Here is a 15611-nt window from a genome sequence, read left to right as displayed (position 1 = left end):
TCAATTCCTCATCCAACTGATTTCGAAAAGTTCAACACACTTGTGGAGCTTCTGTGTGCGCCATGGCCATAGGGCGATGATGTACGAAAAGGGCTGTCTGGAAATGTGTCTGACATGAGATTCTCCTTTCAGAAGGGGGCGAAAAGTCTCCTTTTCCAAGCATCTTGACGATTGTCACTCAGTCTCAGGGAGCTATGCAGCTTGTTTGGAGCAATTTGTGCGCTCCGTATCCCAGAAGTCCAGGTCATAGTCAGATGTTTAATCTCAACAGAGCAACCGTCGTCGTCTAAGGACATAGCCTCTACAGCCATCGAGACGCCGAAGTCATACGGGTTTACCAGCATCAGCAAGTGGCAGGGGGAGTCAAGAGTACCCAGCACACTCTGTACACTCCAGTTGCTGATTCCTATTTGGTAATCAGTTTGACAGGGTCTCCAGCCGAACCACAGAGTGGATATCAACCACATGGTTGCAACGAGCCAACCCCACCGGCAGAGTCTCCCTATCTCGTGGCTCTATTGTTGCCGGCGGTCGAATGATCTCTGCTTTGAGGCGTTGTCAAATGGCCCCCAACGGACGATCACGAAAGGTGTTACTGCGCCTTGCACCACGCCCATATGTCTCGGGGAGGAAGCCCGAAACTGTTGCATGGATGGTCAACCTGAAACACAGACGCACCAGATTTTGTCGCTCGGAGGAGGGGAAGGGAAGTTGGACGAACTATCTCATCGAGGCTCTGCCAGTCCGGTGAATCGCGATCTGTCGGAGTTCGCGGGCAGAACCTCATGGTGGAGACCTTATAGAAACAAGCAGGATTGAATTGTTCTGGAGCATTCTGCGACGTACAGACTGAGTTTCCCACCAAGATTCATGGCGCTCCATGGTGATCTGGTAGGACTGCACTGGACTCGTGTCCTATTACAACAGGCGCCTTGATGTTGATGGCCGTGTTTGATATGCGTGTAAGAGTTACATCTTGGTATCCTATTGCGAAGTATCACCATTGTTGCTTTGCAGTTGTCAGCACTGGGTTCTCAGCTTCGCAACCAACCGTAGCCCAACAGGGCGCGGTGATGGGATGTGTCGTTAACGGCCCGAGTCGAGTTTTCGTCGTCGAGTTTTCGTCGAATGATCTAGGTTATCGAGTATTGACATACATTGGTAATGTGTTTGGATGAGATGAACTCCTGCCTTTGTGACGTATATGTGGTTGGATTGTAGTCATCAGGTGTTGTGCTTGTAGATAAAGTGTCGGTCCTTGCATGAGTTAATCCGTTGGAAGATCATCATAAGTGTATCACGTACTACTCGAGGGGATGAAATATTACCAAGCAGACCATGTAACTATTGTCCAAACAAATGATCAGTCCAATCTCCAGTGAGAGCAGCAGCAACTCGAATGTATTTTATGCTGCACGAGTAACCCGATGATGATCGCGTCAATCGCCTCATTTTGGCATCTTGATCAGTTGACGCAATCCGCGCCATCCGCCAGGAGCATTAGAGGAATTGAACCATTTTCCTCTAGTACAAAAATCATTATTTATGTGATAAGCTATGGCTTGATATAACATGGTCTAAGAACCGTGCAAGGGCTTCATACTGCCACGGATAACTTAAGCGCTATCGTTTGCTTTCGTAGTAGTATCCGCTCCGAGTCCTCCTTGAAAGAATATATGTAGTATCCCGTGCTTTAAACCACCATCCCACCACTTCACTCTCCCATCTTCAAGAAACCACCACACAACAAAGCCTTGCTCTGAGCTCGTCTCGAATCGGCCGATCATCAGCACAGTTGACATCAACCCAATATTAGCGCGATCGAGAAAAAAGAAACGCGTTGAGGATCAACTGCCGACATTCACTGCAAGCAATGACACCCTTTGACGTCACCTCTACGCCAGGACTTGGCAATCAGATCAAATATTCGATAAATACATCCATCCCTCCCCCATCGCCCATTCGACTGTCCAGACCCTCTCGCTATCAATTGACACTACAAACAAGCTAATTCCATCTCAAAGAACAACTCCCAACATGTCCAGCACCATCGACACCTCCGCCGGCAACAAGCCCCTCGACCCCTACACAGCAAAGTCCCACGAGGACCCTCCCCTCCCCCAGAAGGTCGAGGACCTCGTCACCTTCATCTCCGACTCCAAGTTCGGCATGCTCACCACCAAGTCCTCCTCCGATGATCTCCTCACATCCCGCTGCATGGCGCTGGCCGGAAAGGTATACCCCTCCCAACCCCATCTATCCATTTATTGACCTCAGTGGAGGGCGGCGGGACAGCTAGCTAATAGTAGATCACACATTGTAGGAGCACGGCGGCATCGACCTGGTCTTCCACACCAACCTCTTCTCGCACAAGACCATGGACCTGACCACCCACCCCAAGGAGGTCAACATGTCCTTCCTCGACCCGATCAGCGGCTCCTGGGCCTCCATCTCCGGCACCGCCTCCATCATCTCCGACCGCGACGTGGTCAAGAAGTACTACTCGCCCGCCCTGCAGGCTTGGCTGGGCGACCTGGGCGACGGCGTGCACGACGGCGGCCCCGAGGACCCCCGCATCGGCGTCATCAAGCTCGAGGCGGCCACGGCCCATTATGCGCTGGCTCGCAAGGGGATGCTCTCTCGCGCCGTCGAGACCGTCAAGAGCGTGGCCACCGGAAACGTGCCCGCTATCAACAGTATCCGCGAGTTGAGTCGGTCTGAATTGGAGGAGTGTAAGTTCTCCCCCGCCCCCTCCCTCCGCCCCCCGGGGCTGTGGTAGTTTCTTTTATTGGTTTGATTGAGTTTTGCGGATGCTAATTGGGAATGGTTAGGGCGCCGTACGCACGCGAACGAGTAAACGATAAGCGGCTCCTTATATTACCGCGGCATCATGCTCGTCGAAACCCGCTCTCGAGCTGTGAATTGAGAAGAATGCTATGATTTGATGACCCTGATGACATATCTGCTGGATAGCATGTCACTAGTATTAAATTCGTATTAATCTGCAAATGAGACAAGTGCTCTGAAGTGGATTTCAGAAGTGTAAGCTAAAGAGGCCGGGTGCATAAAACAGACAACTTATAACAACGCGGTAACTCGCAACATATGGTAGCGAGAGATTCCAGTTTTCAGCTCGCAAGTGTGTGCTGAGGGTATCACTAGCTTAGACTCCAATAGACGCCAATGGAACAACGCCAAGGTAACAAAATACCCCATTAAATCTACTTTTCGTCAGCAGTGCATACACATGGACTATTCTGGAAACAACTCACCAATCGTAAAGGCATCCGGGCTGGCACGCGGCCGTTGTGTAGCAGCATAGCAATGTTCTTGTTGGGCGTCGCTTGCAACTTGCGATAGGCCTCGCGAATATGTTTGGGCTCGACAGGAGTGCGGCCCTCCTCAGGCGGGTCGAAAAGGCCGGTCTCGCGCTTGCGTTTCTTGGAGTCCTCACCATTGTCTGCGCCGCCACGACGATTCTTCTCTCGATCCTCCCGCTCCTTCACCTTGAGGGCTTCTTCGGTCAGCGTCTGCACGATCTCGAAAGTCAAAAACCCCAGGATGTCGACGATATCATCATTTGGCTTGGACTCGGTCACGATTCCAAATCCAGCCCACTCTCGGAAACGCTTGCTCTTGCGGTAAGTGAAGGACGCCTGACGGCATTCCGACCAGAACACATACTCTTCTTTAGTCATGTGCTTGGTGCGCTCGTCGGCCGCGGCAAGACGCTGCAGAGTGGCATAGTTCTGCTCTTCCTCCTCCTCATCTTCTTCGTCCTCGCGCTCGGGGACCTGCACAGAGTAGAAGCTGTTCACATCCCAGGCGAGACCTACACGGGCACGCTTGTTCTTGGGCTTCGACGCAACATCCTGGGGACCAGCCACGACGCCTCCGGCGATAGGATCGTCGGCGGCTGCGAAGTCGGCGGCGTCGGCGCCTCCCTTGTCATCTGAATCCTTGACGTTTTTGCGCACATCCTTCCATGAGAGAAAGGTTTTCAGGCGAGAAACTTTGGCCTTGTCATGACGGATCAAGAAGATCAGATCGTCAGTGGAGATGGATCGCACACCGCGGCGAGTCGCTAAAGCGGTACTTCGAGCAAGCTAACAGCCAGTTAGTGTCATAGGCGAGCGAGGGGACAGGGCGGTCATTTCATACAATCTCAACAACCTGCTGGCGAACGATCTCCTCGATAAGTGTAGTCGTCTCAACAGATGGTTCGGCAGTCTCTCCAGAGACAAACATCATCTGGTGCCAAAGGTCAGTTAAACGCTCTCTGAACTGCTCTTCACTTTCCATGCCCGCATCCTCCGGCCTATACCCGGATCCGACAGGGAAACTCCTGGGATAGCAAACATGATAGACTAAGGAATAGACCGAAGGTCAAGTGAAAGGATTATGATTGAGGATGTTCGTGCTGCATCGAGAAGCACTGATAGACAAGATGATATAGCGCTGACAAGAGGCAGTTGAGATACAGAAGGTAAGTAGGAAATGAAAGAGTGAATCGCGTAGCATATACTCTGATATGCGATACATGAGAAAAGGTGGTCAAGGCCGCTGAGAGACGGACTTCGATCGAGAGTCAATTGCGATTCAAAAGTTCACAACAAGCAAGGATTTGAAGTTAAACCACAGCTGAAGAACAGGGCTGCTCGCAATATGGAGATGGTATAGTCACTTAACCAACGAATCCACTCATGCAGACACTCACCTGCTGGATCTCTTGTCGATACTTGGGTGTCCGATCTGTCGACATCTTGGCGGAGAGTCAGAAGCGGGCTGCCTGGCGCTTCGAGCGCAGAGAAGAGACAGTGAAAGTGTGCTTCCAGTCCCTAAATATATCGTAGCCGATGGATTGGACATTCCTCAGTAGGACCCCCAGAACATCCTATGAATGATGGAGGCACGTCACCTGACGGACGCGTGCTCCGCCCCGATAACATAAGTTAATCGGATCATCAGTTACTCCGCCTTCCCACCGCATCTGGTGGGGTGATAAGGGAAACTTTCACGCCGCATGCAACTTTCTTCCAAGAGCAAGATACTTTCCATTGAGCCTTCAAAATGCTTTATCTAGTGGGGCTCGGCCTTGCCGACGAGACTGACATTACTGTCAGAGGCCTGGAGGTTGTCAAAAAGGCCGAGCGCGTTTACCTCGAAGCATACACAAGCATCCTTCTTGTGGAGAAGGAGAAACTAGTGGGTTTTCCTGCGCGATCACATTCATAGCAACCGGGTGCAGGGTAGGCTGATTGGGGATGACTTGTTTCAGTAGGAAGCTTTCTATGGACGTCCCGTCATTGTGGCGGACCGCGAATTGGTCGAGACTGGTAGCGATGACATCCTCGCTGAAGCTGATAAAGTCGACGTCGCTTTCCTGGTCGTGGGCGATCCCTTCGGGTATGTGTATTCACACCCACCTGCTTAAACTGCGAAGAACTGGGAGAGAACCTATTGGGCTGACAGCCAGCTACTAGTGCTACAACACATACCGATCTGGTTCTACGTGCTCGCGAACTAGGCATCGAGTCCAAGGTCATCCCCAACGCATCGATCATGTCCGGAATTGGCTGCACTGGTCTGCAGCTTTACAACTTCGGACAGACCGTAAGCATGGTCTTTTTCACCGAAACCTGGAAGCCTTCATCCTACTACGACCGCATCAAGGAAAACGCTGGACTGGGTCTTCACACGCTTGTTCTGTTGGACATCAAGGTGAAGGAGCAATCGCTTGAGAACATGGCCCGTGGCCGTTTGATTTACGAGCCCCCGCGTTTTATGACGGTCGCGCAGTGCGCCGGTCAGATGCTTGAGACGGAGGAGGAGCGCCAGGAGGGAGTCTGGAACCCAGACAGCTTGGCTGTCGGTGCCGCTCGCGTGGGAGCTCCTGACCAGAAGTTGGTTGCGGGTACTCTCAAGGAGCTGGCCGAAACCGACATGGGTCGACCCCTTCACAGCTTGGTCCTGCTCGGTAAGAGAGCACACGATCTTGAGAAGGATTATATCAAGCAGTTTGCTGTGGACGAGGCGACATTTGACGCCGCTTGGCAAAAAGGAGGCTATGGTACCATGTAGGGTACTGCAGCCTTGTAATGAATGATGTTGAACGAACATAGAGATTCACCCCGCTAAATCAAAACATGTGAGCCATCCGAACCGACATTTCCAGACACTTCAGAAGCCAGCTTTGCAGTGAAGTCAAGTCTTGTAGCAGATCATCAAGCGTGAAAAAATTTATCACCACCCCCCGTACAATCGTTAAGCTGTCTTTCGGCCAAAGAACCTTGTTAACCGTTCAGGAAGTCGTACCTGTTTCAAAGCAGACTATTAGGAGGTATCATGAAACCCGAGAGAAGAGCTCTAAACCTACCGTCGCCGACGAAGGTGTCGCTGGTGGCGTTTGCTCGCTATCGTGCTCTTCGCTATCTGGATATGACCCCTCTTCATCGTCCATGCTATCCTCATCATCCGACGGAGGAAACCATCTCTCCGGATCGCCGTTGTAGACAATATACCAACCCACCCTCTCGCCCGCGGCGTATTTGTCGCGCATCTCGGCTATTGCTTCTTCGGCAGCGGGCTCCAAGGGTGACTTGCTGAATAGATCCTCAGGCGTCCAACTGGTTTCGGAGCAAGGGACTCCCGCTTCAGGGACTGAGATGACTTTCGCGGCGACGTAGGCGTAAGGCTTGCTGACAGCCGCGTCACTCGTGTCCTCAGGATCGTATTGCTCGATGAAGCGCATCTCCGGCAAACGCTCGACAATGCTTGGCTCTGTTTTCCGGAACGATTCAAGAAGAAGTTCGGTTGTAGCGGATTGCTGGATATACTCGGCTGTGGCTTCCTCGAGATTGTGCAGGACAACGTAGACGCGAATACCCGTGAAGCCAGCTCGGGGCCAGCGAAATCCATAGAGCATGTAAACAGGCATGGTTGACAAGGCAGCCGCGGAATGGAAGCTGGAGTACGCTGCCAACGAGATGGTGTGGCGTGGCAATTCGCTTTCAATATGTCTGATGAGCAATAGAAGGGTGCAGCAGCCCAGATAGATAAGAATACAGGCTCATGTTAAGGTGCCCCAGAAAGGTGCAGAGCGCACTGCGCTGTTTCACAGGGTGGATATGCAGGTGAAAGTGATGAGTTATCGGTCCAATTGATGACGGGAGAGAAAAGCAATTGGCGCTAAGTTCGATTCACTGGTTTTACTCAGCAGGGGTGACCAGGTTGACAAGGGTATGCATTGCCCATCATAGAACAGAGTAGCAGCCTAGGTCTTCTGATAAGCTACTGTTCGAAGTCAATTGTTTTCACAAGTTGGAAAGCGGATTGACCTGGGGCGTGAAGTTTAGATTGTCGGCCTCGAATTGATCTCCAATTTTGGGCGGTGAGATCCGGCAATATGGTTGTCGACCCGCACTTTCTCCGGGACGCAAGCGGAGACTGATAGCTGCTTCAGCCTGTGCTGCACCATCATTACAGTTTCCCTCATATTAGCCGCGCAACAAGCTAGACGGGATGGTCTTATCATTTATTCTTGTCCAGAATCGCCAGTAAGCGGACAGCCCTCATTCTTCACGCATCGCGACTCAGGAGCTGACATGTGGGCGAACAGGGGGAAGACGCGGTTGGCCAAGTGGTACGCTCCGTACAGCGTGAGTCTCTCTACATTGCAGCGGCTGTCCTTCCTGATCTACTGACACTTACCGCAGGATGAAGAGAAGGTCAAACTGAAAGGCGAGGTACGTCGTGTCTGACCGGAATGCCAGCTGCTCCTCACTCCGTTCCCCTCCCCGCATCCCACCTGACGGGCCGTTCACCGTTCGTTTACCAACCATCGCCGAGTGCAGGTCCATCGTTTGGTAGCCCCAAGAGACCAAAAATACCAATCGAACTTTGTTGAGTTCAAGCGGAGTACGAAGATCGTATATCGGCGATATGCGGGGTTGTTCTTCTGTGCGTGCGTGGACGCAACCGACAACGAGCTCGCCTATTTGGAAGCCATCCATTTCTTCGTCGAGGTTCTAGATCAGTTTTTCGGAAACGTCTGTGAGCTTGATCTGGTTTTCAATTTCTACAAGGTGCGTGCGCGGTGGATTAGAGTCTGGCCCCGGACACGGAAGGAGGGCAAGCTGTTGGCTGTGGCTGGGCTCGTGGCTGGCTGGAGAAACAAGTACATGGCTAACGGAGCATCATGCAGGTGTATGCTATCTTGGACGAGGTATTCCTTGCAGGCGAAATTGAAGAAACGAGCAAACAGGTCGTGTTGACGAGGCTGGAGCATTTGGACAAATTGGAATGAGGGCAAGCAGTTTCGAGAAGGATGGACCGCAACAGGGCGCAGAGGCATTGAGCTCTTATTTCATACCTAGGTGGCTTCTGTTATGGTTCAGTTGCATATATGACCACAGGACTTGGTCATCACAGGAGTTAGGGCTTTCTTGGATTTGGTTCTTTTATGTGGATTGTGCCTGCACTGTTACATACCTTTAGCGCTCGTCTGAAACCTCCACATGGCGGTATCTACTGTACAAAGTCTAATACCCTACGCAAAAGCATGCATTTCTTATGGACCGGTGACTGATAGGAGGCATGTAGCACGGAACGCTGCCTTTAGTGTGTCCCTATATCCTTTGTAGCAAGTTTCAGGGTTCTTTTTCAGGGTCTCCAGCGGAGTTTCCAGGGTTCAGACATGCATTATTGAAAAAAACGAGGTTGAAACTGGCGAGGTTAGTTTGACGGCTGCTGCCTGGAATGTTCAACAGCCGAGAATGACTGCCGTGAAGCTCGACAGGCGGAGCACCCGAGACATCTCGCAGCTGACACCGGACCACTCGCTGCACCATGCCAGCAGTGCAATTAAGCTTATCTAGATGTCTCAAATCTAAATACAAGTCGCTTAAAAGATCCTGGACGACCCTAGCGCTATGACTTGGCTGCAGAAAGGGGTTCAGCACCTTCAAATGAATGAGGTGATCGTGAGGTTCGATTGCGAGCAACTCCCCGGCGATGGTGACATGCTCTTGGCAAGGTATACTTAATGAGCCCAACCCTCAAGGCGGAACGACAGCCTTGCTTTTGTTTTGACTTGATGCAGCATTGACTGGAAAAAGCTGTTCCACAACCCCATAATCCAGTATGATTGTCCGTTGAAGCAGGTCGGTCTACCACACTGTAGCCTGCCAGGTCTGACAAGCAACCACCCCAACCAAGGCCTTTTTCCTGTCACATGTCTCCAAGCGATCATTTCGGTTCTCCCCCTGATCATCGAACCTGACCACGCAGACCTTCCGCTGACCATGGGTCTAAAGACCTACTCCGTACACGGCAAAGAATACCCATCAGGGGGACAATCTTACCTTCTCCGACGAGTTACGACCTTCACTGAATTTGGCAATCATGGTACGCATCTCCTGCAACAACGCATACAAATGGACACACACGCAACCAGTCTCCGCCTTGATTGCCACAGGACTGCCCCGTCCTTCTGCTTAATCCAATGTTGATCATACGGCGGTCCGTCCTCCGTAGCAGATACTACTGCACTTGCCAAGGATGATCCTCAACATTTGTACGAGCACTCAACAATCATCTTTTCCCGCTCATCTGGCTCGCTTCTCTCCCTCGAGCCGTGATAGGCTCGACCCTGAATCGTTTGCGTACCGCTCACGATGGAGGAAAGTTGAGCCGATGGGTCCTTTCCGTGGATTGACCCTCATCGTGTTTCTTTCTCCTGAGCCGCTCGGTTCAACCGCCCTGCCAAGCCATGGCCGGCACCCCTTGACACATACTGTGTACGGAGTAGGCCGATACAGACCGGCGTGATGGGGCTTACGACGATTCATTCGGGATAGATTGCAGCTGGCTCGCCTGATAGGTGGATAGATCCACTGGGCGGGTGACTATCAAGCTAGGGCTCGACCCCACTCTTCATGAATCAATAGTCCCGACCTCCGAGCACGAAACGTCACGCCACACCGTCCTTCATCTTCACTCGGTCGGAGGGAGTGATACGCATGAGACTCTGTGAGGCTGGGAGAGAAAGAAGAGACTTTTGATGATTCGAGACAAGAATCTATGTGAACGAACAAACTGGCTACAATATCGAATTTCTGCTGGCATACACCCTATTAGATGGGAGGCCTTTTCTGGTGCATTAGTCATGAATTGGTGATTTAGCCGACGGTGAGGTTGATTGTTACGACTCGGTCGCGGTCATTCAATGAAACAAGAACGCCGAGTGCGAAATTTTCGAATCTCCAAGCCCGACGCGTGCACATAGAGCTTATGCTTGTGGCCGTAAGAGAAAAAAGCTCGAATCATGAACGGATCCTGGATTTTCTGGGTCTGACCGAGTTTGGATAGTGGGTACAACCTTCTTCCCTCCTGGCCAGCGGGTTCACAACCATCCGGCAGCCACTGACGCGGACTCCCTGATGTGTACGGATGCAAGTGTGATTGCTTGGAGTCAGTCATGATATCGTTGCTTATACGTGGAAAATGTTGGAGTCATGGTCTAACAGCAATGTTGATTCAACAATACTGTCTCGCTGGCTGAGATATCCTGAGAACCAGCTATGACCCCCCGAAACTTGGTAGAGGGTAGAAGGTTGGATATACGCAACACTTGGTGAGCCAGGGCGAGTTAGATGATATGAATACTCTGTCCGCAGAGCTATGGGGGGGTCTTTCCGGCTTCAGTCTATCTGTCATTTGGTCGAATGAGTCGCGATCCTTGAGCGCTTGGGTCCTGTCGCAGATAAGTTCATAACACAAAGGCTTATCAGCGCCAGCAGCAATGCCTATTGCATGCCATGGAGACGAAAGCAAAGTTGGTTAAACGTCTGACCCAACCGCACGAAAGACTCACTTCTGTTCAAGTCTGTCTGGGCCGAGGAATTGTGGCTCCTAAGGGATTGTTCATCGGACACCATAGGAATGGTCTACAACAATAATATCAACTTACCCGAACCAGTTTGCAACTTACACGGTCGGCGACCGCATACAGAGACCATCGTATACTGTGTAGATCTGTCCACAGGCACTATTGGTCAAGGCTATAGGTGAAGAGTTTGATGCCGGTTTGTTACTCCGTATGCACGCTGTCGGGGTCCTGCTAGATGTTTGTGGTTGAGCGACTGCTAGATGAAACTTCCACAGCCGTTGCATTCTTACGGTGCACGACCACCGCGGTGCAAGGATCGGACCGTTTGACTCGAAAAATTCAGTGATCTGCGCCAATGTTCCTGAAGTTCTCCAAACTCCGTCTCCGCACGTACAGTACATTCATTCCCATCAGGCGGTGGACAAACGATATTCTGGTCGTTCACAAAAAGCTTCATGTTAATTTGGTACGCTAGCACTCGATTCACCACTACGACCCTGTTCTACAGAATCAATCTAGTCAAATGCCCTGAATAGCAATGCAGGGGTCTTGTTTACAGAACCCTGCTGAATGTGGGGGAAACAAGACAGATGGCGTTTCAGCATCTCGGACTTCGGAAGTACGTATCCTTCCTAAGCAGTGTGCTTCCCTGCGATATAGTGCGGAGACTATACCGGATAGCGACAGGTCATTGAGCGCTGCTAGCTGATGATGACGACAAGGGGCTGCAAAGGTATGATGCACCGGCGTGGATTACGGTTATCAATCATGGCTTTTGGCATGACGGAGAATTGTACGCGTCGCCTGCGGCGGGACCACCAATCAAAGGGGGCCAGGGCACGGTCCGGCTGAGGCAGAGCTTCCAGACTCTCCAGTGACAGGGCGCTGGGGGACAAGTGAGAGCCATTCCAGTGTTCCAGCGATCAGCGAAACGAGGGCCTACGCGGCCGATCTGCTGGGTTCGCGGCAGAAAGGCTTGGCATTTCTCCAGTTTTTGCTTCAGGATTTTCAAAATTCTACCACATTTGCAGGACTGGAATCGGTGCCCCGCCCCGTCCGCGCTGGGTTCCAGGAGAAGATTTGGCAATCGCGGCTACAATTCCCTGGATATCCGCCCCCTGAGCCTCTCGCTTCTGAATGGCGCAGAGGGTAGTCCAGTCTTGGCGATGGAGTGTCTGCAACTCTGCGGACGGTGGGTGGCCAAGTAGACGAGCACTCAAAGTTGCCACCCCTGACTATCTTTGGTTTGTATCGAGGAAGAAAGGAGGAAAATGAGAGGGAAAGGGAGAAGAGAACGTCAGCCGGTGACGTCTCGGTATATGTGTCTTTTTTTTTTTTATGTTGTCTCACACGGCTTTATGCGTATGCTTTGTTTTGTTGGGTCAGCGATCGTACAGCTTCTCATCAAATTGTGGTCGTAATTATCGATTGTCTGTTGTGTCACTGTTTTCCCCTCCACATCCTTCTCTCTCGCTCTCTTTCTCTCTCCCTCTCTCTCTCTCTCTGCCGGGCAATTATCGTTGATGGCAGAGACGATCCAGAACGTGGGTGGGGATCCGCGGAGGGGGGGCCAAGAGAACAATAATGGAAAGAACAATAGAATAAGTTCCAACCATCAAGTAATTAGTTGTAAGATTTGTAACAACAAGGTATTGCAAATACACGCTCAGGAACCATCCTATTCTAGCTTCACGACGATTACCGTCGGGTATTCAAGCACAAATGGCTAGAGTTTGAAAAGTGTTGCAACAAAATGGTAGTGGTTTGGTGGTTCCTACGCGTACCTTTTTTTCTCACTTTTTCTCCTTTTTTATTTTTTTTTTCTTACTTACCTATTCCGTTTCTCTCACGAATAAAAAAAAACAGGGTCATTTTTTTCCTCTACAAAATCAACACAAAAATGGAGAAGGAGAATTGCCCTCAGCCACTCACAGTCAAGGCGTCATCTATTCGAGAAGCAGTGATTTCCTTTCCTGACTTCTTGAGAGTGGATCTGGAAGTAATTGATTGCCATATCGGCACTAGTGAGCTTTCTGCTTCTTATCCTACACGAAGTACTCCGTACATACGCCGAGTCCATCGCAAGTTGACTGCTTGGTCTGGATGGGCGTTGATCTACCCGCACTCTCCTTTTAAGATCCTGCCATCGCCATTCCACGGTCGACTTTCTTCTTTCTCTTTCTCAACTCAACCTCGTGTGATCTCTCTCTCTCTCCATCGGTTTGGGTCTGACCTGCGTCGCCTGAACGTGTCTTTCCTTGTTTGACTCTGGTCTTGTTCATATTAAGACTCTCGTTACTATCACTATTGCTGCCGCCGAGGCTTAACCCGTGGCTCTATCGCTCAACTTCACCTTTATAAATCAAACATCCTAATTGATACTTCCTTATCCAACCATGTCATTGATTCACTCCGACAACCTGGCTCCTCAGCCATGGACTGATATCTTCACCGAAGACACCTGCATCGACAGACGGCAGTGCCACCGCACGGTGCCGATGAAAGTGCTCGCTTTGGGTGTGGGGAGAACGGGAACAGCTTGTAAGTGTCATTCCACAAGCCGCACAATCAATGACCGGCGCCACTAACACTGGATCTCCCTACAGCTCTTCGCAAAGCTCTTGAGCGCTTGGGCTATATGAAGACCTACCACATGATGTCCGCCAGTATGGAAAACCCACCGGATTGCCTCATGTGGCACGATGCTCTGTGCGCCAAGTACGATGGCGTCGGCGAGTTCGGCAGGAAAGAATGGGATCAGCTCCTGGGTGACTGTCAGGCCGTCTGCGACTGGCCTGCCTGTGCCTTTGCTAAGGAGTTGATTGAGGCCTACCCCAACGCCAAGGTCATCTTGACCACCCGCGAGGTCGAGTCTTGGCATGCGTACGTCCTATCTGAACTCTTTTTTTAAGCATTTCATCCCGCTAATGTTTCCATGCCATAGTTCTGTGATGAAGACTGTTTGGTGGCGTGTGTCGGATCCCGAGCACAGATTTGTCTCGAACTTCAGCTGGGCCGCCAGCATGTACTACCCGATGCTCAACAAGTTCTTCCAGACCTTCTTCCGCGGTGACTTCCCCAACCAGGGCAAGCAGGTGTACCTCGAACACGTGGAGGAGGTCCGCAGTCTGGTGCCCCCCGAGAGACTGTTGGAATACCAGATTGGCGAGGGCTGGGGCCCGCTCTGCGAATTCCTCGGCGAGGAGGTGCCTGACACCCCCTTCCCCCGCGGCAACGACATGGCCGACTTCTTCAAGCGCTGTCGCTCTCGCAACAGGCGCCAGATGCTGAACGCTGCGCTCCAGGCGTTTACCATGGGCGGAGCTATTCTGGCCACTGGATTGGCTGCCACCATGGCCTTCAAGCGTTTCTCTCGGTAGAGAGCGTCTGACCACTTTGCATCTTTCGCCCTGTCGTGAGCGCTGGACGCCCATCGTCTCGGGCTTTTCTGTTTTCTGCTATGTCTGTTTCATATTTTATACACCGATGAGCGTCCCGACCCCCGTGCGAGGGTTGCATTATTCTTATAATGCTTGATTCTTTCTTATTTTGTGCCTGTGAAGTTTGTCTCTTGTATTGGGGCTTGATGGGGTTTTATGGCTGGATTGATTAGACGGGTACCGGCATGGAAAACATTGGGCGGATGGGCATGGTTTAATCTTCTCGCTCATTCATGAAAATTGGTTATCATTCATCGCTGATATCACCTGGCGCCAAATGGAAGTGGAATGAATTCAAAATCTTGCAAATTTGCATATACTGAATCGCATTGTGTAGATGACAGGTAGGACAGGTAGGACCGCAGGTCTCGGCATGCATGCAGCGGGTCAGTCCTGGCGCGCCCTATGTACAAAGGTACATCCTTCCTGGCCTTGGCAACCCAACAAAGTTGGCCAGACAATAAGGTAAGTTACTCCGTAGTTAAGGCTTTGCTTGGCATTCTACCGAGGCTCAGACTGTACACACTGACCAACAGCACTCTGCATCTTTCTGAAACTCTTGAAAAATAAAGTGCATTTGTGTTTGCTATGGACTGTTGCTATGGACTGTTGCTATGGACTGATAGTAAAAGTGGTTTCTGGTTGCGACAAGTACCTGGTTTGTAGTCTTCCGAACAGTAATCACCCATAACTTAGTCAATTACCTAGAGAACACCCAGGAATACTCATTCTCCAGTAATGGCTCCTCTGAGTACAGTGATATGCAGTCCCTTCAGATTCATACGCCAAGCCATTCGAAGCTTGCTGACGCCCGTTGTGTGCCTCAAGCTAGTTGTTTTGTGTACGGAGGACTGGATTACCAATATGAGTATACTTCGCCCCGCAAGCGTAAAGCCCGTCACTACGCAGAATTGCAAGTGTAGTACGGAGTACATCCAGGAAAGACCGTGTGTTCCAATGTGCTACAGCCAAAGGATCAGGGAACGTCGTTGGAACACTTCCAGTCCTACAGTTTACTGACTGTCCTACTCAGTATCTCGGGTCCAGCCCGAGGTCCCACTCCAGCCGTATCCCGTTTTGCCTCAAAGAATCAAGCATTTTGTCTGTGGCGTGACGCGGCGCCTCCCCGGGGCCCTTCGGTTCGAGGCTTGGCAACGCCTTAAAGTAGTATCTACTTCCTAGTACCTACCAGGGGAAGGAGGTTTGATGACTGAGCGAAATTTGAGTGCGCCGCGGTTAGATTGGCTGCTCCAGAGTAGGGCCGGTTTCGAGCTTTCGGGTGC

General features: G+C 51.3%; 6 protein-coding genes across 6 annotated transcripts; 4 read left to right on the top strand and 2 right to left on the bottom strand.

The window, feature by feature from the left end:
• The first annotated feature begins 1920 nt into the window (after positions 1-1920).
• On the top strand, positions 1921-3072 carry BP01DRAFT_145507 (blue light-inducible protein Bli-3). Its single transcript, XM_025570585.1, has 3 exons — positions 1921-2235; positions 2324-2732; positions 2832-3072. Exons 1-3 carry the CDS (start codon positions 2038-2040, stop codon positions 2855-2857), a joined length of 633 nt encoding a protein of 210 aa, XP_025434309.1. The 5' UTR covers positions 1921-2037; the 3' UTR covers positions 2858-3072.
• Positions 2910-4891, bottom strand: BP01DRAFT_353468 (transcriptional regulator SPT3). Its single transcript, XM_025574192.1, has 4 exons — positions 4718-4891; positions 4162-4251; positions 3273-4106; positions 2910-3221 (listed from the first exon to the last, which is right to left on the bottom strand). The coding sequence occupies exons 1-4, from the start codon at positions 4760-4762 to the stop codon at positions 3216-3218; spliced, it is 975 nt and encodes a 324-aa protein (XP_025434308.1). The 5' UTR covers positions 4763-4891; the 3' UTR covers positions 2910-3215.
• A 120-nt stretch (positions 4892-5011) lies between these two features.
• Positions 5012-6189, top strand: dph5 (diphthine synthase). Its single transcript, XM_025579482.1, has 3 exons — positions 5012-5205; positions 5282-5406; positions 5484-6189. Exons 1-3 carry the CDS (start codon positions 5071-5073, stop codon positions 6079-6081), a joined length of 858 nt encoding a protein of 285 aa, XP_025434307.1. The 5' UTR covers positions 5012-5070; the 3' UTR covers positions 6082-6189.
• BP01DRAFT_312132 (AorFlbE) lies at positions 5780-7320 on the bottom strand. Its single transcript, XM_025572471.1, has 2 exons — positions 6377-7320; positions 5780-6315 (listed from the first exon to the last, which is right to left on the bottom strand). The coding sequence occupies exons 1-2, from the start codon at positions 6935-6937 to the stop codon at positions 6265-6267; spliced, it is 612 nt and encodes a 203-aa protein (XP_025434306.1). The 5' UTR covers positions 6938-7320; the 3' UTR covers positions 5780-6264.
• A 132-nt stretch (positions 7321-7452) lies between these two features.
• On the top strand, positions 7453-8577 carry BP01DRAFT_388955 (AP-2 complex subunit sigma). The gene is made up of 5 exons (XM_025577879.1): positions 7453-7556; positions 7619-7658; positions 7716-7745; positions 7854-8084; positions 8204-8577. The coding sequence occupies exons 1-5, from the start codon at positions 7522-7524 to the stop codon at positions 8303-8305; spliced, it is 438 nt and encodes a 145-aa protein (XP_025434305.1). The 5' UTR covers positions 7453-7521; the 3' UTR covers positions 8306-8577.
• A 4219-nt stretch (positions 8578-12796) lies between these two features.
• Positions 12797-14512, top strand: BP01DRAFT_420832 (sulfotransferase family protein). The gene is made up of 3 exons (XM_025579481.1): positions 12797-13429; positions 13495-13771; positions 13833-14512. The coding sequence occupies exons 1-3, from the start codon at positions 13285-13287 to the stop codon at positions 14266-14268; spliced, it is 858 nt and encodes a 285-aa protein (XP_025434304.1). The 5' UTR covers positions 12797-13284; the 3' UTR covers positions 14269-14512.
• Positions 14513-15611: the final 1099 nt, after the last annotated feature.

The sequence above is a fragment of the Aspergillus saccharolyticus genome (assembly GCF_003184585.1).
Source record: "Aspergillus saccharolyticus JOP 1030-1 unplaced genomic scaffold BP01scaffold_4, whole genome shotgun sequence".
Lineage (NCBI taxonomy): Eukaryota > Fungi > Ascomycota > Eurotiomycetes > Eurotiales > Aspergillaceae > Aspergillus > Aspergillus saccharolyticus.
This window is presented reverse-complemented; position numbering and strand designations above follow the sequence as displayed.